At 45.3% G+C, this 21,059-nt stretch overlaps 1 protein-coding gene across 1 annotated transcript in view; it reads right to left on the bottom strand.

Annotated features, from left to right (window-relative positions):
* Positions 1–7,269: 7,269 nt before the first annotated feature.
* The window catches only part of ptk2ab (protein tyrosine kinase 2ab), a 62,920-nt gene continuing 49,130 nt past the window's right edge, over positions 7,270–21,059 (bottom strand). Inside the window, 9 exon segments of the mRNA XM_031576702.2 lie at positions 7,270–8,163; positions 9,078–9,158; positions 9,813–9,968; positions 10,789–10,797; positions 12,121–12,224; positions 13,091–13,130; positions 16,034–16,087; positions 19,394–19,525; positions 19,678–19,821. Coding sequence (XP_031432562.1) covers positions 7,948–8,163; positions 9,078–9,158; positions 9,813–9,968; positions 10,789–10,797; positions 12,121–12,224; positions 13,091–13,130; positions 16,034–16,087; positions 19,394–19,525; positions 19,678–19,821 — 936 coding nt within the window. The 3' untranslated portion in view covers positions 7,270–7,947.

The raw sequence follows: 21,059 nt of genomic DNA, 5'->3' as shown, positions 1-21,059 counted from the left end.
ACTGTGCAGTCTCCAGGCTACACAATGGTGAAGAGGTGTATATCATCATATCCCCGATTAACGTTGTATGTTTTTAAACAGGGTCTGACAGAATAAATCATAGCAGTGACAGTATACAGTGACAGGCAGTGATGTTGTCTAGGAATGTGACTGTCTAAAGATAACAATTGTACAAGATGACATCAGTAATGTAATGCATCTTGATGGACAGGAAGAACGCATGAAGGAATGCCCTGTGGGTGGTTCCCCAAAGAGAGTTTCAACCTTAAACCTGTAATATAAAACAAACACACACCCATCCACAGCTCTGCTAAAGACATGAAGGCTCTAACTGGACTACTGCTTCTCTTTGTGTGTGCGCATTCAGGTAAGGATTGGAACAAATACTCAAATTTGAATGAGCACAATGATGAAACAAACACTAAACTTTCATTTCAATTCATTAAAAACAAAGAAATGTTTATCCTCACTGTGAAATGTTTTGTCATAGTATCCCAAGTATTTGTATTACTTCTTTCATACTTTCAGTTCGCTCTAGTTCCTGTCTATAGGTATTATGATTAGATGTTAGAATACATCTAGATGTTATCTAGTTTTTGAACCACTTAAGTTTCCTTCCCAAATGTTACCAGAAAGAAAGAAATGTCTTTAAAAACTTTTTAGCCCTTGCAGAATTTTACAGACCAGAAATAATTAGGATAGGTTCAACTCGGAGGAGAAAAGCCCGGCAAATCATGATTTGTTCTGAATCAAGGTTTTTCTTTTTTAAATGTTGAGTGCTCTCAGAGAGTGTTCTTGAGCAGCTTTGAATTTACTTCTATTTGTGGGTAGCCTATGCATAGACTATGAGTGTAAAACAGTACATCACAGATGCATGACAATGCTGTTTCATGTTTTATGTTCAGTGGACACACTGAAATGCTACGTGTGCAGGGCCACCTCCAACAATGAGCAGTGTAACCAGAGCAACCAGGACTGCAACCCTCCCCTGGATACCTGCATGGCCACTGTGGACACTATGAGTAAGTAGAAGGCTTGTGTAACATTAAGATAATTGCAATGGGCTGGATAGGTCTCTGGGTTTATATTACTACTATATGTATCACTTCAGAGGATTGGTGAGTAAGGCACAAGTCAGAGCAGGGCTTATTCTCTTCTTCTGTCCTGCGTGTCCACAGATGGCGTGACAGCCATCGTCAAACAGTGTGCCAGCAGGGCCACCTGCTCAGGGGCAGCAGCCGCTGCAGCAGTGGACAACGCTGGCAACGGTAACAAGGTGTTCTGCTGCTCTTCACGCCTCTGCAACTACAGCGCAGCGGCCAGCATCAGACTACACACATGGCTTCTAGTGTTGCCTCTCTATCTCCTCATGTTCACACTAGCACATACAGCAGTACAGGCTAACTAAGCAGTGAGCAGATGTGTTCCAAGAAAGTGTTTGGAACTGTCACTGTCAACAACACAGGGGTCTTGTTTCCTGTTAATCTATTTTGTAATTGCTTTCTATATTTTTCAAATATTTATGTCTGTACTATGGGAATTTTTGATAGAAGAGTAGTAAACGTAAACGTTTCCAAAACATCTCTCTGGATTTATTCTGTGAGAATCTACATATGATATGAATTCATGTCTCAGACACTCTATAAACTTGCTGAATTTAACATTGAAAAAGTAATATAAAAAGTATCAACTCTGATACTGTCAGTCTAAAGTAGCCTGTTTTTTTCTGGTATGAGGTACATTTAAAGATATCATTCCGTCTTGGCTTTACCAGATTGCAGGTACAGTATATGCATGAGACAGCTGGCATGATTATTAAAAGCATTTTTAAATAATTTTGAAAAAATACACACAAACACACACAAACACACACACACACGGAGCCAACCTCTCCACTCCCTGTGAGTAGAACACACTTACACCCCCCCCCCCACATCTATCTATCTATCTATCTATATTTCTGTATACATATATTTTTCAAATGCTTAGTGCAAGATGCAAGTGTAAACAAGATGAATTCAGTAAAATTGGGAAACAGAGAAAATCAGAGTACAAGAACTTTTCATATGTTATTCAGTTTAACATGGTAAGAACCAAAACATGTGAAACACGCAAGTGGGTTTTGGAGATGTTTTAATACAAAGAACAATGGGCCTCATTCTCGAACGCAGTTGAGAAGAATTGAGAAGAAGGAATTTCTTCTGAACTCCACTTCCGGTGGATTTATGAACAAATTTGGCATTCATGAAAGTTCTCTCATCTGGGATTTGTTCGGAACTTCAGAAGACTTTCAGAACGCGAAATCAGACAAAGCACCAAAGTAAATGCTGTACAGGTGAGATATGGCATGGATACGGATATGGTGTTACATCTGTTAGCGTCACAGCATCCTGCTGTTGTTCTAGTTCTGACCGTGTCATGTGACCTCATCATTCTATCATGTGTTCAGTTTGTTCTGTTTCATTTGCCATATTTGCCTGTGCAAAATGTTCCTCTACTCCACTCATCTTTTCCCCTCTCTTTCTCACCATTTCCTCTCCTCTCCATCTCTCGTCTCCTGCCGTCTAATCTCTTGCCTTCACGCACTAATTCCTTTTTTTCCTCCTTTCCTCTCATCTCTTTGCTTCTCTCTCTATTTCCTCTCCTCTCCTCCTTCCTCCATCACCTCTCCTCTCTGGACAGCACTCCACAGGAACTGTGTCGAGTACCAGCAAGCAAATCTTCGATCAGATGTTGGTGTCGGTGCGGGAGCGACGCTGCAAGGCGGACGAGATCATCCTGGCGCAGGAACGTGCCGACATGCAGTGTATCAGCAAGCAGGTTCAGGGCCTGCAGCTGTGGATTGCCGACCTCACCAACATGGCCGCCGAGCTGGAGCAGCTCTCCCACACTGAGGACGACATCCAGTTCCTCCAGGTGTTGTATAGCACTTCCACCACCACCAGATGGCAGCAGAGCCTGGGATAGAATTAGTTTCCACACTGGCCTAGACCTAACCTGATAGAGTCTGGTGTGATGTAGACTAGAGCTGCACGTGCAGTTCCCTTACAAAAACAATATTGTTGTGAATGTCAGTGTATGTATGAATTTCACACTCCTATCTCGAAACCCTGGGTTATCCTTAATCCTGGGCTAAAGTGTCTATTAACCTATGGAGTAGTGCTGTCAAACGATTAAAATATTTAATTGCGATTAATCGCATTTATGTCATAGTTAACTCAAAATTAATCGCGATTAATCGCAAATTTGTATCTATTCTAAATGTCCCTTTGTTTATTTAGTTTTTCCATCATTTTATTTTTATTTGAATGCCCTTATCAACATGGAAAAGTGGATTGGCTTGCTTTAAGCAAATGTTTTATTTTATTAAAAACCAACATTGCGGTACAAAATAAAATTATAAAGTGCACATTTCAGGTAAACAAGGACTCAGCCTATAGTGCAGTTAAACCATGGCTTAATATTTTCTTTTTTTCAAGTTTGCTGGGAACATAGCAGTCAGGCCTCTTATTTCAGAAACAATGAACCGTAACAGTTAGGTTACCAATAAAAGGTAAGCCTACTACTACTACTAAAAAAATCGCGTTAATCTCGCGATAAAAAATATAACGGCGTTAAAATGGGTTTGTGTTAACGCCGTTAATAACGCGTTAAACTGACGGCACTACTATGGAGTATGGACTATAGTGACTCCAGGGGAAGTGGGAACATCCCTGATTCAAAGTGTTCAAGCTCAATTAATCCAGGGCTACTTTTTCTGGCTGAAAGAAGCTAGGTTTCAATCCAACTTTTTAATGCAAATTTTGATCATTCAAATAGTCGAAAAATAAAATGATTCGCTAGAGTGGGTTGGATTAATAGGGTATAATGCGAATAAGGTTAATGGGAACAGGTTAATTTGCATAAAATTCCATTTGTTGATATTTTATTACGTGTTTTGATTTCACAGCTGTTCACAACTGCTCCCCTGAAGGGGAGTGTTTCATAATGAATAGAAATGCGCACTCACATTTCTTTTACCTGAATTTCCATAAATCCACTTAAAATATTTAAAAAAGATGGATGGAAACCCAGCTAGAGGCTTTAGCCTAGTGCTTAGCATAGTGTGAAAAATATATATTTTTTTTATGTAGATTTCATGTTTTATTTTCACTTGATTTCCTTTTTCTAGAAGTTTCGGGCTTTAAAATCTTTGGCACAGGATCTGCCCAGTGCTCCAGTCAAGACAAAGTTGCCTGTGAAGGACCTAATAAGAGCTGCCAAGGAAGTTCAATCAACGGAGGATTTATTCAAGAAACTACTGGACACAATTTCTATGAGTCATGAGGTGGATCTTCCGGACTAAAAGGCTCCCCACGGAAGGTCGACCAAAAAAAAAAAGAAAAAAATCTGTTGAAAGCTTTTCTTTGTTTCTTCTTTGTTATTATTGTGTTATTATTCAGAAAGTTTTTTGTAATTTTTTGCAATCAGTGAATAAATATCAGTTGATCATATATGACTATTTTGTGAAATTGTGTGTGTATATTTTGGGGTTGAATTCTAGCCATATTTCTCAGGTAAGGCATAGAACACCAGAGAGGTCAGACACAACAATAATCATGTGTGGGATAATGAATAAACAGTATGTTTTATATATATATATATATATATATAGTGCCAAATATTTATTACCAAATGCCTTTGTAATTCAGGGATTATTGCTTTAAGGATTTTCTAATCCTGACCCCAGTTAATAGAGAACAAATATTCTCATCGCTAGCCTTTTGAGACCATTTTACATTGTTCTTCCATTGACTGTCGCGGTACAGCACGGTAGCGTGAGATACAGTATGGAACACTTCAAACAGGTCCCTGGATGGTTTGCCATCTAACATGTAACAACACATCACCAAATGATGTCCCAGTATATCCAATAACAGTTGGAGAGAGAGAGAATACGTTCACGCCTCAAGTCCCGTGTCGTGAGAAGACTTGAGAGCTGAACAAATTGACATGTTTTCTATTTACAATGACCATTTCTTTTCATTTACAAAAGGAGCGAAAAATGGCATATAATAGACAACTTACTAACCTCGACCCGTTGGTACATCTATATTAAGGACATCATTCCATTACCTTGCCTCTTTCCCCAGTTCTTCAGCTTTTAACTGTCCATCTGAAATTATCCTCTCTGCCTTATGTTTGTTCTGTACCCAGTCCTTGGCCAGTGTGGACATTGGGAGTCTGATCTGTAATGTAGGAGGTGGAGGTGGAGGTGGAGATGCTGCTGCTGGAGGGGCTACCCCGGGTCATGGACACCACCCTTCCCTGTCTCATGCCCATCTCCTCTCGTCCACTCACCCCACATACCGGTACATGTAGTCTGTGCAGGCACCGGAACTTGGAGAAGTAATAGCTAATAGGGGGTCCATAGCTCTTCAGCTTTTCTCTGACCTGTATCCTGCCTTGGATATGAAGGAGGGTATGGCTCTTAACAGATATTTACAATCATACAGTAATATTCACAATCATACAGTAATATAATGCATAGTGCTTCGTGATATCTCTGGTGTTTGTTTTTGGATGAAGTATGAAGGTGTTTTGGGAAAAGCATATTTATGTGGCTACGTTGACATGTTTGTCTCAAACCATTATCTACAAGTAGGCACACTAAATGTAAATGTATGCGATCTTTACTGTTTATATCAGGAGAATGTTTTTTTTTTTTTTTAATTAATCGTCCATTGGTAAATCATATGTTGGAAGCCTGTAATGGTCTAAGAGGGACTGTTATTCCTCACATATATTCTATTTGAATGGTCTAAGAGGGACTGTTATTCCTCACATATATTCTATTTGAATGTTTTAGCAGCTGCAGAGGAGGAGAAGAAAGAGGAGGAGGAGGAGTCTGAAGAATCTGACGATGACATGGGCGTCGGCCTCTTTGATTAAGCAACATCAAATACCCACAAAATAAACAGAAAAACAGAAGTTGATTGTGTGATTTTCTTGTCTAAGTGCAGATAAAGGGGACAACCTAAAGTTGAATGACCATGTCAGGAGTGTGTAAGGCAACAGTGGTGCTCTATGTAGGAGTCACTGAAAAATGAAAAATCACCCCAATTGAATAAAAAAGTTAGTAGACCAATCACATTCTACTACTGTTGGAGGTATATTTTCTGTGTAGCATCAACTATGAATTCTATAAAAAGGAATACTGTGATGGCATATGGCTGAGACCGTTCTTCATGGGCAAGTGACATCAGTCGCTAAGGTGCTACGGTAAATAATATTCGAGTGTTCCCACTTGACTGGACTTTTAACAGCAATAGATTTACAGGGAAACTTAAGACCCAGGTTGAAAAGTTTTGACCCTTTTTGGTTATTTTATTCTACTAGTGTCAAAAAAGGATCTAAATTGGTCCAGTGTTGCGTTAGATTGCTGAAACCGGCAACCGCGAAACGGCTATACAATGGAATCCTATGGAGCAAGCATGCACGTCAAAGTAAACCCCTTATTTCAGCCACGGACAGTCTCTTAAATGTTATAAGGATCTAACAACATGAAAAGCAGAATTACACATGCATCTGTGTACCTCAACAACAACTCTAAAGAAACTAGCAAATGGCTGTTTGTACAGTCAGTATTTTACTATTCTTTTCTCCCGGTCTCTAGCGCCGCCGCCTGCTGCCAACTGGCCTACCGTGTAGTGGTGCGGAGTGGCTATTCACTTCCATTAACAACTACAGGTGTGGGGATCATATCTGGTAGAGTAGCTTATCTGCAATAGTACTCTCTAGCAGATATGATATGATACCCTCACAGGCACTGAATTGGGTGCTACATGAGAGACCGGAAGAAGAGAGGTGAAACACTGACTGTATAAACAGTCATTTTTAATTTTTTTTTAATTTACAACTGCCCTTGCCAGTTTACTGTTCTAATTCAATACTGGACCGATTTCCTAGTAAAGAATTGGACCAAAAAAATATCTAAAAACAGGGCCCAGGTTGAAGAGGTTTTTCTGTGCTGTGATCAGTCACCTGGCCAATGTTTCAACATGTGTAGAGACATTTCTATGTATTGAACTGCATTTATTTACATACAACCATACTGGCAGTTTTACTCATCTTAACCGCTATGAATCAGTGCAAGTGTGTTTGTAAAGTTGACGAGCCATACCATGAGGGTGGGGGTGGGGGGGGGTGTCGGCTCAAGCCCCTGGAGATGACTAGAGATGTTCAAATGTTCACAGGTACTTATATAAGTTAAACACAATCCATCCTTTATTACTTTGTGATGGTTTATTTAATCTGTTGCTTTAGTAGTAGATTTGGAGATGGCCAGGGCTGTGTGTGGCTTTGAGCTGAAATGAACACGCACTGACAGGTGGCTGATACTGCCAGTGTGAGTGTGAGAGTCTCAAAAGATTCACCAAGTGAAGTGACCAGTGCAAACGTTCCAGTTCATCAGTTCAGGCTCCTTCGCCCTGATCCAGGAGATCACATGTTTAACTCCAGGGTGCCACTTGGCCTTTGAGCAACACAACCAATGCATACAAGCATAAGCTCACACACACACATACACACATACACACATACATACATACATACATACATACATACATACATACATACATACATACATACACACACATATACAGACATACGCATACATACATACATACACACACACAATAGATTACAGCAGCCTTGCCATCGGCTAGAAGTCTGTTCATCTGATGTGGCAGAGGAGTCAGTCAGTAGTGAGTTTCTCGGAAGTTGTGTATCTCCTCGTTCCCTCTTTATCAAGAGTCCTAATGTGGAGTCCTACATGCTGGTGTGAGGCAGTCTGGGGGAGGGTGTCCGCCCGCCCGCCTGCTGCTTCGGTGGTGCCAAGTTCAGTCCACCAAGAACAGGTAACCCATCCCCCATGCGCCCCGGACCCTCCAGTGAGCGGGGTCAGTTCTAGTGGGGCCGTGGCTGGCCCATCATCATCTTGAGCCTGGCCTGGTCGATGACGTCCAGGAGGTTCTTGGCGTCCACGGCCAGGGCATGAGCGGCGGTCAGCATCTGCTTCTTGTAGTCCTGCTGCAGGCTGGTCATGACGTACTGCTGGGCCAGCTTCATCTTGTTGATCAGCTCAGCCAGGTCGGAGTTAAGCAGCTTCTGGGCCATCTCAATCTGCCAGACACAGGAGGGGTTAGAGGCCGGGGCCGCACGGGGCAAAGAAGGGGCGATGCAGAGAAGCAGGGAGAGAGAATATAAAAAAAACATTAGCTTTGCATTTCAAGCAGCACACTCTTGAGTTATACATGATGAAGATCCAGATTATTCAATCTGTACGCTAGAATTCAACCATAGGAAGTTCAGAGGACTACCGTAATTTCCGGACTATTGAGCGCACCTGAATATAAGCCTCACGCACTGAATTTTTTAAAAATAATTATTTTTAACATAAATAAGCCGCACATGTCTATAAGCCGCAGGTGCCTACCGCAACATTGAAACAAATTAACTTTACACATGCTAAAATGAATATCAAAACTAATACAATAGTTAGTTTTGCCAGTTAGATAAGTGCACTGTTGCTTTAAGAGCGCACAGTCGCAAGAGTCAATCAGAAGCTAGAACGTTAGATTGAAGACAGACGCTAGTTTGAAACCAGTGAGCTAAAGAACTTGAAGACTGGATTTGTATTGTTGTAAACTTTTATTTTATTTTCTAAAGTGTTTTGAGTTGTGTTCTGTCTACGCTGGTAGACTGTGGTTATTTTGACATTAGTTAAGTTATTGAGAGATACTGAGAAATCGCGTGGAGCTAAGCATCCATGCGGCTGCATCCATGCTAGCATCCTAGCTCCACAAAGCCACCGTAAACACAAAGCCACCGTATACAGTCACAGGTATCATAATCCATAAATTAGCCGCATCGTTGTTTAAGCCGCGAGGTTCAAAGCGTGGGAAAAAAGTAGCGGCTTATAGTCCGGAAAATACGGTAGTATTCTTTTGTGAGATTCTTTTGAATGAAGAGTGCATTACAAATAAAATCAATTATTATTATTATTATTATTATTATTAGTAATAAAGCATTGGTACCTCACGATGTGTGCTAGCTGGCAGAGTGGGGATGGTCTCATCAACAGTAGCCAGTAGCGTTCTCAGAGCTAAACCCACTTCCTGAAATCCACACAGAAGAATATGAGTGAATATGAATATGAATATATTGTCATGCTATCAGAGGTTTCCTATGAAGTCTGTGGGGTACGTGGCCTTTGCCCGTCGATCCAGTGGCACACACACACACACACGCACGCGCACACACACACACACACACACACGCACGCGCACACACACACGCACGCACGCGCGCACGCACGCACGCACGCACGCACGCACGCACACGCACACGCACACGCACACGCACACGCACACGCACGCACGCACGCACGCACGCACGCACACACACACACACACACACACACACACACACACACACACACACACACACACACACACACACACACACACACACACACAGCGACACACACACACACACACACACACACACACACACACACACACACACACACACACACACACACACACACACACACACACGTATGTGGGGCATGTGGCCTTTGCCCGTCGATCCAGTGGCACACACACACACACACACACACACACACACACACACACACACACACACACACACACACACACACACACACTACACACACACACACACTACACACACACACTACACACACACACACACACACACACACACACACACACACACACACACACACACACACACACACACACACACACCTTCACCATGGGCACGTACTCCTCAGGAGGCGCCGGCTGGATCTTACTGGACATCTCGATCACGGCCTTCACCAGCCCCGTCACGTTCTCATACACCGCGTCGTTGGAGCGGTCCACATTGGCAGTGGGGGGAGGGTGGATCTCCTGAGGCTGGATCTAAAATCATGGAGGACATTCTTTAAGAACTCAAATTACTTAAGGGCTAACCACAGATTGTTTACAAACCTATGATTCAACCCACTGTCTGATGTGGCAGTTACAGGTGCATTTCAATACATACACTGCAGGTGGCAGTGTTGACTAGAGCTACAAAATGGCAACTGCTCTCTCGTGACAAATACCAGCTGGTTCCAGCTGTTGTGTCAGTCCTCTACAACTAAATGAGCGTCTGTAACTGAACTCAGTGAATGTTGATACATTGGTTGGGAACATACTGGTGCTTCGACTGTAATTCTATTTTAATGAATTTAAAATGAATTAATACAAGTTGGCTTGATATGGAAGGAACTGTGGCCATTGTAAACAAAGCAATACAGAACAGAGAAATACAATATAATATGCAATAGCAAAGGATAAAGATGTCATTTATTTTTAGTACATCAAGAAAACAGAAGACAGATTAATAGACCCTTAAAACACATCAGAGTTTGTGTCCAAAGGTAACAGCCTCAATTGCACAACCTCTGTCAGCTTTCCATACTCAAATTAAAGCTGGCCACCCTCATTTTGAAGCACACCATTAGAACAACAGGAGGCCCTTCTGTTGAAAACCCACAACCCCCCCCCCCCCCCCCTGGAACCACCGATAACAGAGACAACGTTTACCAAAGACATGGTTCAGTGAGACAGGAAGACAAGTTAGGTTGGGTTAAAGTTAAGTTAACATGATTCAAATGGGGTACACATCAACTCACAATCCCCATGAAAGATGAGAGTATTAAGACACACACAAGACACACATCCACTGTGTTCTTACCCTCCAGGGCTGTGTTCAACAACAGTGACGCAGAGGCAGAGAAGAGAGAGATGAAAGAGAGAGAGAGGGGGGAGAGAGAGAGAAAGGTTATCATTGAAACAAGCACCCACAAAAACATGCTTCCACACACACTTAGAGAGCCAGCCTGGGTGTTGTGATGCATAAAAGTGCACTCACTGTCAGAAAAGACAAGCTAAGAGTTCATGCCGTGTTTCTATGCATATACGTATGTGGGAGACAGACACAGACACAGGGACAGAGACAGAGACAGAGACAGAGACAGAGAGACAACATATAAATATTACACAGAGGCACAATACACGGTGCTGCAAGTTTACACACTGTACGACTTTTCAAATAATCCTGCTTTATTTGGCTGGCAGTTTGGTTGTGGTGTGGTGGTTTCCTCCGAATCTCCACTGCTTCATGTACATTGTGTTTGTGGGGATAATTTCCTGTGGGCTCTTAATAACAGGGTGTGATGGAAACTGTTTGCTCCTAGAGTACTGAGCATTGTTTACGAGAGAACGCCTATGGAGATTTAGTGTGTGTGTGTGTGTGTGTGTGTGTGTGTGTGTGTGTGTGTGTGTGTGTGTGTGTGTGTGTGTGTGTGTGTGTGTGTGTGTGTGTGTGTGTGTGTGTGTGTGTGTGTGTGTGTGTGTGTGTGTGTGTGTGTGTGTGTGTGTGTGTGTGTGTGTGTGTGCGCGCGCGTGTGTGTGTGTGTGTGTGTTTGTGTGTAGCTATGTGTGTATTAGTAAAAGTGAATTTGAGCAAGTTTGTGTGCATAAGAGTTTATTTGTCTGAGTGTGTTTACGTGAAGCCAGTGCTAAGTGTGTGTGTGTGTGTGTGTGTGTGTGTGTGTGTGTGTGTGTGTGTGTGAAGGGGGTGGTGCTCAGCAGCTGGGACTGCTTTAGCTGAGGCTTGGCATGCGTCTCCTCGAGTATAGCTGAGACCGGAGCGCTTTACTGGGCCATCCTGCTATTCCTGCTGACATGGAGCGATGCATACACACTAATATACACAGCCACTGGAGCAGAAAACACTGGCACACACACTCCTGCCATTAAGCATTTATAGTGTGTGTGTGTGTGTGTGTGTGTGTGTGTGTGTGAAGAAAGACAGTGGGAGACAAAGAGAAAGCCATACACAGATAATAGACCCAGACCCCAGGATGATTCCGACCCCCATTCACGAAGGAAATGATAATGAACTCAAATCAGTAGCGTTGGCACGTTAAAGGACTTAGACTGCCTAAGAATGCTGCAGCCTCATGTTTGAGGTCAAAATTAGCAATGTGATTGGAGTCTCCATATCTAGCGGCTTCAGTCTTACCTTCACTCCCTCATTGTAGCTGTCCACTGGGTTCAGACTGGCCAAACTGCCCAGGTGACTGGGGGCTCCTGGGCGCGGAGGCTTCTTGGGTGGTGCTGCATGCTCTGAGGACAAGCACACAACACAACACAACACACACACACACACACACACACACACACGTCACCATCAGGACAGGGTCCAGCCAAGCGGCTTCCACTGACCAGCCATTTCCACCCACTCCTTTAAATTCCAAACGGTAAAAGAATCCCTCATATCCAGTCTTATGTAAGACGGCTGAGGTCGGTCTTGGTCCTGCTGCAGGATACTATCAACACAGAGTAGGAGAGCACAGCTTTTCACTGCTACTGATCTGGGACAGGTCCCTATGAAGTACTACTGATCTGGGACAGACCCCTATGAAGCACTGCTACTGATCTGGGACAGACCCCTATGACTGCTACTGATCTGGGACAGGTCCCTATGAAGCACTGCTACTGATCTGGGACTGATCTGGGACAGGTCCCTATGAAGTACTACTACTGATCTGGGACAGGTCCCTATGAAGCACTACTGATCTGGGACAGGTCCCTATGAAGCACTACTACTGATCTGGGACAGATCCCTATGAAGCACTACTACTGATCTGGGACAGGTCCCTATGAAGCACTACTACTGATCTGGGACAGACCCCTATGAAGCACTACTACTGATCTGGGACAGATCCCTATGAAGCACTACTACTGATCTGGGACAGACCCCTATGAAGCACTACTACTGATCTGGGACAGATCCCTATGAAGCACTACTACTGATCTGGGACAGGTCCCTATGAAGCAGCACTGATCTGGGACAGGTCCCTATGAAGCAGCACCACTCCACTGAGCTCCAGCAGCGCTGCTATACACAGCCATGCTACTGAAAGGCACGGAGTGCAAACAGCTGTAATTACAAGAAAAGAGAGCAACCCTGGCTGGAGGATGTTTTTTACCTGGTTTGCCTACAGGCTGGTATATGTGCTGGTTTCCTGTCTGCAAAAACAAACAAACAAACAAACAAACAAACAAACAGTTAGAAACACACATGGTTTCAACACGATCTGCAACAGTGTGTGAGAGAATGTTTGTGCATGTTTTCCCTCTTTGTCTTTTCATGGAAACTCTGTTTAGGCGTCCCCCTCAGAGTCTCACCACAAATAACCAACATGCCACAGATGCCTGCACACACACACACACGCGCACGCGCACACTCACACGCACGCACGCGCGCGCACACACACACACACGGACACGGACACGAACATGCACACGCACACACACACGGACACACACGGACACACACACACGGACACACACACACGTACTCACACACACGTACTCACACACACACACACACACACACACACACACACACACACACACACACACACACACACACACACACACACACACACACATTCTCACACACACTCTCACACACAGACACGCACACCACACGGTGACTCAAAGCAGGGAGCATCATGACAACGGCACCAGCAACACTTCAAATGGCAGCTCTTTCCCAAGCCTAGCCTGGGGAGAGGGGAGCCCTGACACGGACCACAACCCTGCACCCTGCTCACTGCACCCTGCCGACTGCACCCTGCACACTCCTCACTGCACCCTGCTGGTCCCCCTCACTGCACCCTGCTCACTGCACCCTGCTCACTCCTCACTGCACCCTGCTCACTGCACCCTGCTCACTGCACCCTGCTCACTCCTCACTGCACCCTGCACCCTGCACCCTGCTCACTCCTCACTGCTCACTGCACCCTGCTGGTCCCCCTCACTGCACCCTGCTCACTGCACCCTGCTCACTGCACCCTGCTCACTCCTCACTGCACCCTGCACCCTGCACCCTGCTCACTCCTCACTGCTCACTGCACCCTGCTGGTCCCCCTCACTGCACCCTGCTCACTGCACCCTGCTCACTGCACCCTGCTCACTGCACCCTGCTCACGGCACCCTGCCGACTGCACCCTGCTCACTCCTCCCTGCACCCTGCTCCCTGCACCCTGCACACTGCACCCTGCACACTGCACCCTGCACACTGCTCACTCCTCACTCCTCACTGCACCCTGCACACACACACTGCACCCTGCTCACTGGTCACCCTGCTGGTCACCCCTGCTCACTGCACCCCCCTGCACCCTGCACCCTGCTCACTGCAGTCAGAGAGGGTTGTGGATCCTCTGACACATGCCGGAGATTTATGGAAAATTGGGATCAATGAATCATCGCCTCCCCATCCATCTCCCACCAAAAATGCTCCCTCCCTCCATACCTACAGCATCAATGGAGGCTATAATCATTTTCAGACGAGTGGAAGGGGGCTGAGCTCGCTCTCGCTGGGAAGCTAACGCCTACAGGCCTTCAGCAAATTGTGCAGTAAATGAGCATGCCTAGCATGAGAGCGTTTCATGTGGGCTGCCTGTGGAGGGTGGCAGGCCCCGGCCGGGCTGGAACAGGGAGGGGAGGGTACCCACTAATGGCCTCGTCCCTGGGAGGATCAGGTCTGCGGGCCCTCGAGTCTCTCCACATATTTCACCCAGAGTCTGGTAAACAGTGTGTCCCCTCCACGGGCTCTCCACTGCTCGCGCCGCAGTCAGTCCACACGTTCACATGGGAGGAAAGCCTCATACGCCTCATGCTGCAGTTTGGTGTAACATCAATCCTGTGTAAGTGGGGAAAACCCTTATTGCCAACCTCAAAACACCCTGAGGGGATTTCACAAATCAAGATCTGGGACTAAACCAGATAACTGCATGGTCACATCATGAGACAACATGGCTTTAAGGTAGAAGGACCATTATCAGTCCCTGCAGTCACAAATCAAGATCGGAGACTAAACCAGATAACTGCATGGTCACATCATGAGACAACATGGCTTTAAGGTAGAAGGACCATTATCAGTGCCTGCAGTCATGGGGACAACTTTAGAATTATGGTCATTAAAAAAAGACCTGCAGTTCTGACTGGTGTTCTTAAAGCCATTTCTCCCTTCCACAATGTGTCCAATCACTCGTCACCCCTTTGCTCTGATGACGCCAATCAAATACCACTCCCTGAGGAGACGCACCAATCAAACCCAACCTCCTTTCACAAAAACTCCTCCAATCCGACTTCACCTCTGTGGGGAAACCTGCCATGTGACCCGCTGGGCATTCCCAGGACATTCCATAAACACACCGCCCGCCCTCAGCCCAGTATCCAATCATATTACAGCACAAACACACAACACAACACGTGCCCTATCTGGGTGGAATTATTTACATGAGAAATATTGCTCCTTATTTGTTGACTAACAAAACAAAGCACTGTTTATGCATGGTTCCCATCTTGCATTTTAAATCATTATTATTATTCTGTTGAGTGTTTACAAGCACCCCTGCCCTGTGCCCTGTGCCCTGTGCCCTGTGCTTCATGATTCAGGTACTGTGCAGGTACGTTTGCAGGTACGTATAATGTATAATGTTTCCCGTAATTTGTATTATGGGTTTTATTAATGGCTGCTGCTTGACCTCCTGTGACCCTCAGCGTACTGTCCCTGGGAGTATCCAGGAGAGGGGAGGAGAGGAGAGGAGAGGAGAGGAGAGGAGAGGAGAGAGGAGAGGAGAGGCCTGTGGGGGGGAGGGCACGGTCCAAACCTCCAAACCTCCATGACTCAGACCGACGACTCAGTCTCACACACTCCACATATGGGTTCACAACCACACACCACCTCAGGCAGTGTGTGAGAGGGACTGTTGCAACAAGTACGAGTCCATGAAATGCCTCATGCATCACTTGGCTGGAAGTGTGTGTGTGTGTGTGTGTGTGTTAGAGAGTGTGTGTGTGTGTGTGTGTGTGTGTGTGTGTGTGTGTGTGGAAGAGATAAAGCTCTCGTTGGGACTTACTGGACCCTGGTGGCTGCAGTCTTCTCTGTCAATGCTTCCCCTTGATTCAGGCTTCTATTGATGGCAGGGGAGGAGGAAGAGGGAACAAGATACCCAGATATCACAACAACAACAACAAACAAACAAACAAACAATCAATCATCAAATTACAGTGTTACTCGCTAAGCACCATGCTTCAGAAATATATCCATAGAATTTTTCTGGAGGATTGTTTTTGAAGCACATAGAAATCTTTAGCACTCTACCAAGTGTATCATCCAGATTTTAGCCATGGTCAAATATTGATCATGAAACACGGTCAAACTCAAGCACAGTTTCTGTAATGTGTCGTCCTCCACACACACTCCAGACAGCATGCATCCGACAGACAAACAAACAAACAAACCACACCCTGTAAACAACTCTTTTCTCCCACAGAATTCTTTCTCTTCTCAGACACAGACAGGAAACCAACAGCACAGTAGTCAGGTTCGACACACAGCATCAGCATCAGCATCTGCACAGCCTGATACTGCCCACAACCACCAGAGAAAGCCCCTTCCCTTCCCTTCCCACCCCCGGCGTGCTGTACCAGTTTGCCAAAGCAGGACTTGAAAACCTGCATCCTCTGATGTATTCCGGCGTGGAAGCGTCTCCTTCTGAATGCGCATGGGGCTGGAGGAGCCAGTAGTTCCATCAACAGAGGCAGTACAGTAGCGAGCGAGCGAGCGAACCAGTGACTGAGTGTGTGAGTGAGTGAGTGTGTGAGTGAGTGTCTGAGTGAGTGAGTGAGTGAGTGAGTGAGTGAGTGAGCGAGCGAACCAGTGACTAAGTGAGTGTGTGAGTGAGTGAGCGAACCAGTGAGTGTGTGAGTGAGTGTGTGAGTGAGTGAGTGCTGGTGTCCAGAGCTGGTTCATGCTCTGCAGCACGCATACATGTTGTGCCTTGGCTGACTCATGACAACTGAGCAGAACGTTAACCAACTTTTCTGCCAAGCCCTTTTCTCCTCCCTCTTTCTCACTTACACACATCCTCATTCCCTCTCTCTCCCTCTCTCTCTCTCCCTCCCTCTCTCTCTCTCTCTGGCCTTGGTCCAAGTACATTTTGAGTGTGCTTTGGGTCAGGTGTTCTACCCCCCCCTGTGCTACATGATTCAGGTACGTACTGTGCAGGTACGTTTCCAGCAGGCAGCCTGTGTCTTTGCTTGTTCAGAAGTATCCCCGAGCTTTTAGCAGTTTCCGTGTGGGGCTTGGAGTGTCTGTACAGTAATGTGTTACTGTGGAGTTGGAAGTGCTTGTGTAAGTGGCGATTTGAGCACTTGTTTAGTTTAGGCGTAATGTACTTATAGCAGTGCTACGCTTGAGATTTAGTATCGATAAAGTTCTGTATAATGTTTCCCGTAATTTGTATTATGGGTTTTATCTTTAATTTTTTAGTGTTTGTTTTCTCTACTAATTTCATAGTTACTATCTCTGAAGCACAGTGTGAGCCATGTGTTTGAACAAGTGCCTCAAGTGTATTATTATTATTATACGGAGTCATTTATTTGCTTATCTCGTGCCATTTGGCAGACCTAGCTCTATTCAAATAAGGCTGACGTACCAGAACTTATCGTCAGATTAATAACTGACTTTTTCCCATGCAAGCCACCATTACAGTTTTAGCTCTTCAACACAAGCAGACATTCTGCAGGAGAGACATCCCTAAGCTAATGACACAGGCAAACTAAAGGAACCCAGAGACATCCCTACGCTAATGACACAGGCAAACTAAAAGAAGCCAGAGACATCCCTACGCTAATGACACAGGCAAACTAAAAGAAGCCAGAGACATCCCTACGCTAATGACACAGGCAAACTAAAAGAAGCCAGAGACATCCCTAAGATCATGACACAGGCAAACTAAAAGAACCCAGAGAGACATCCCTAAGATAAAGACACAGGCAAACTAAAAGAAGCCAGAGCTCCCGCCATGAGCGGACATCTCCTCCACTCCAACATCTGGGCCCAATCAGAGCAGCGCCGACCCCACAGTGGCCTCCTTTCTCATTTGTTATGTTCATATCTGTGGCACTCCGATAACAATGTGACAGCCTGTCCTGGGCATGGAGTTCAGTCGCCTATCCAGAAATTACTGGTTTTTTTTTTTCTTACTTCCTGAGTGTCATGTTAAAAGCATGTGCTTCTGAATAGCAGCGATTCTAATTCGGCAGCTGTTCTCCATAAGTCACATGATGCAACTTCAGAACACCACTCAGAAATCACCCATGCCTAATTTCAGCATCCTTTGAGACAAAAGAGGTCACCAAATGTAATGTGCACATTAGTTTGGTTTCAGGCCACTCAACAATACAGCCGTACAGAAAGAGGTTTACTTCTCCAAATGTAATAACCAAGGCCTGAACATAGCCTCTATATAAATAATTAGTCATGGCTTTATAAAACTAAGAGTATATATCCTGTCACTCTGCTCTTGAGCCCATTACCAAGGTGCTCCATGCTCAACAAATGGAACTTTAGAGGAGACTGAAGATCAGTAAGACTACATATCTATTTCCTCTTCCCACTGGGCCTGCATCACACTCTGTCTGGTGACACAGCTCTTGCAGGAAGGCGTGTCGCCTCACACAAAAAACCCCGTACACTGGAGTTCTGACTCAGAGTGGGACCCATTATTATTCATCAGCTGCCACGAACAGAAGTCTCTAGGCACTCCAGCGTGTAAAGCTTAAGAGAGTCTGTGGGACAGTGAGACAGACAGACAGACAGACAGACAGACAGACAGACAGACAGAGAGACAGACAGACAGACAGACAGAGATGGGACAGAGAGACAGACAGAGAGAAATGGGACAGTGAGACAGACAGAGATGGGACAGTGAGACAGACAGAGATGGGACAGTGAGACAGACAGACAGACAGACAGAGATGGGACAGAGAGACAGACAGAGAGAGATGGGACAGTGAGACAGACAGAGAGAGATGGGTCAGTGAGACAGACAGAGATGGGACAGTGAGAGACAGACAGACAGAGATGGGACAGTGAGACAGAGATGGGACAGTGAGACAGACGGACAGACAGACATGGGACAGTAAGACAGACAGAGATGGGACAGTGAGTGAGACAGAGACAGACAGACAGACAGACAGAGATGGGACAGACAGACAGACAGACAGACAGACAGACAGACATGGGACAGTAAGACAGACAGACACACAGACAGAGATGGGACAGACAGAGATGAGACAGACAGAGATGAGACAGACAGAGATGGGACAGTGAGACAGACAGAGATGGGACAGTGAGACAGACAGACAGACAGACAGACAGAGAGACAGACAGTGAGACAGACAGTGAGACAGACAGACAGATGTGTCCTCACCAGGAAGCGCTCCTCCTGCTCCAGCCAGCGCTGGTCTTCCTCCATCTGATGCTGCTGCAGCATGAGCTGCTCCTCCATCAGGTGCTGAGGCAGACCCTGTCCTAGACCACGCATGTCCAAAGTGCACCCATCCTACACACACACACACACACACACACACTCACACAGACACACACACACACACACACAACAGAACGGATTTCAGCTGGTTCCTCAAAATATCACTATTGGAGCCTTGCAGTACATGTCACTTGGCAATGGTGCCCATGTCTTTCACAACTCACCTCCATTTTGGGGGACCACATGGGCACCTCCTGTGGGGGTCTGTGATGGTTCCAGCCGTCGTGTGTGTCCAGACCAGACGCCTGAGGGGGGAATCCCCCACTGTGCATGTGTGGCACTCCGTGAGCGCCGGGGTAACCAGAGATCTGCAGCACACACACACAAACACACACACACACACACACACAGCGCAGGACAACGTGAGTTTCAGCTGTGTGAGACAGGCCAGCCCTTTCACACTAGAGGATGGATACCCGACCCGAGCCCGTCGGAACCCGTCGGGACCCGACGGGTCGGGCCGGGTTCGGACAAATATTTAGAAATTATAATCGGGCTCGGACACATCAGCGCAATAATGCATTGAACGTTCCATATTTTAAAATATCTTAATAAATAGTGAAGTCAACGTGACTGCTTCACATTATGCAGAAGTTCGTTTTTGAGAATAAAATAAATCACATTTAGGATAACAGCCTTCCTCCCGTGGCGGGAATTTGCTCAGGTCCTAGCTGTGACAACGCAATTACAGGTGGCAAAATGGCATCATGTTAAAGAGAAACTGTCATCTGGAGAGTTTAAAACGATACTAAACGAAGGGAAATCTACTGTATGGAGATATTTCTGCTTAGTAGTCGATGCAGATTCTAATTAGGCTGTTGGATATGTCCAATGTAAGAAGTGTGAAGTTTTAATGAAATATGATTGATGCAATCCTCTGTCTCCACAACAACGCAGATTAAACCTCGATGGTTGGACTATGTAGATTTTTCAAGAAAAAAAAAAAGATCTTCAATGGTAAGACTTGTCTGTTGTGCCTCCTTTGGTTTAGCATATAACGTGAGTTTTATTAAGGCATAGCGTGTGTAATGTGTGGGCTATTTCATTCCGTTTGTTAACCTTTCTTGCTGTCTGTCTCTGACCTTAGTTGGAGATTGCAGGGGAGACTAGTATTACATGTTTTTAACTTCGCGGTTAATTCCCTTTCCTTTCCATCTGCTGCTGGTTGGTAAATAAATGCCCACTGTATTCTCTCTGAGGATTTATTCTTCACACACTGGTTAACACTGTTACAGCACATAGGTTTTTAGCTCCTGTCGCTAAATCCAAACTATTCTTAAGCATCACCGTTCTCTCTCTCTAGCACACCCACCCTGTACGTGCTGCTCTTAAAGGAGCCGCACCATTTTACAACACGTTCTTGCAATGTGAATCATTTAATTTAAATGTGCTTATTGGCCTTGTGCACGCTTGTGCGTTTAACAGCGCTTGTTTGTGTGAGCAAGCATTTATCTGTTGATGCCCGAGTTTAAAAAAGCCAGGCTATTCATAAAAAACTTACGTAAATGTGGCATTAGTATGAACAGTTGAGAAATTGATTCCGTCT

This window comes from Clupea harengus, chromosome 11, assembly GCF_900700415.2.
Source record: "Clupea harengus chromosome 11, Ch_v2.0.2, whole genome shotgun sequence".
Lineage (NCBI taxonomy): Eukaryota > Metazoa > Chordata > Actinopteri > Clupeiformes > Clupeidae > Clupea > Clupea harengus.
The sequence above is the reverse complement of the archived record's forward strand: the minus strand, read 5'-3'. Positions and strand labels throughout refer to the sequence as shown.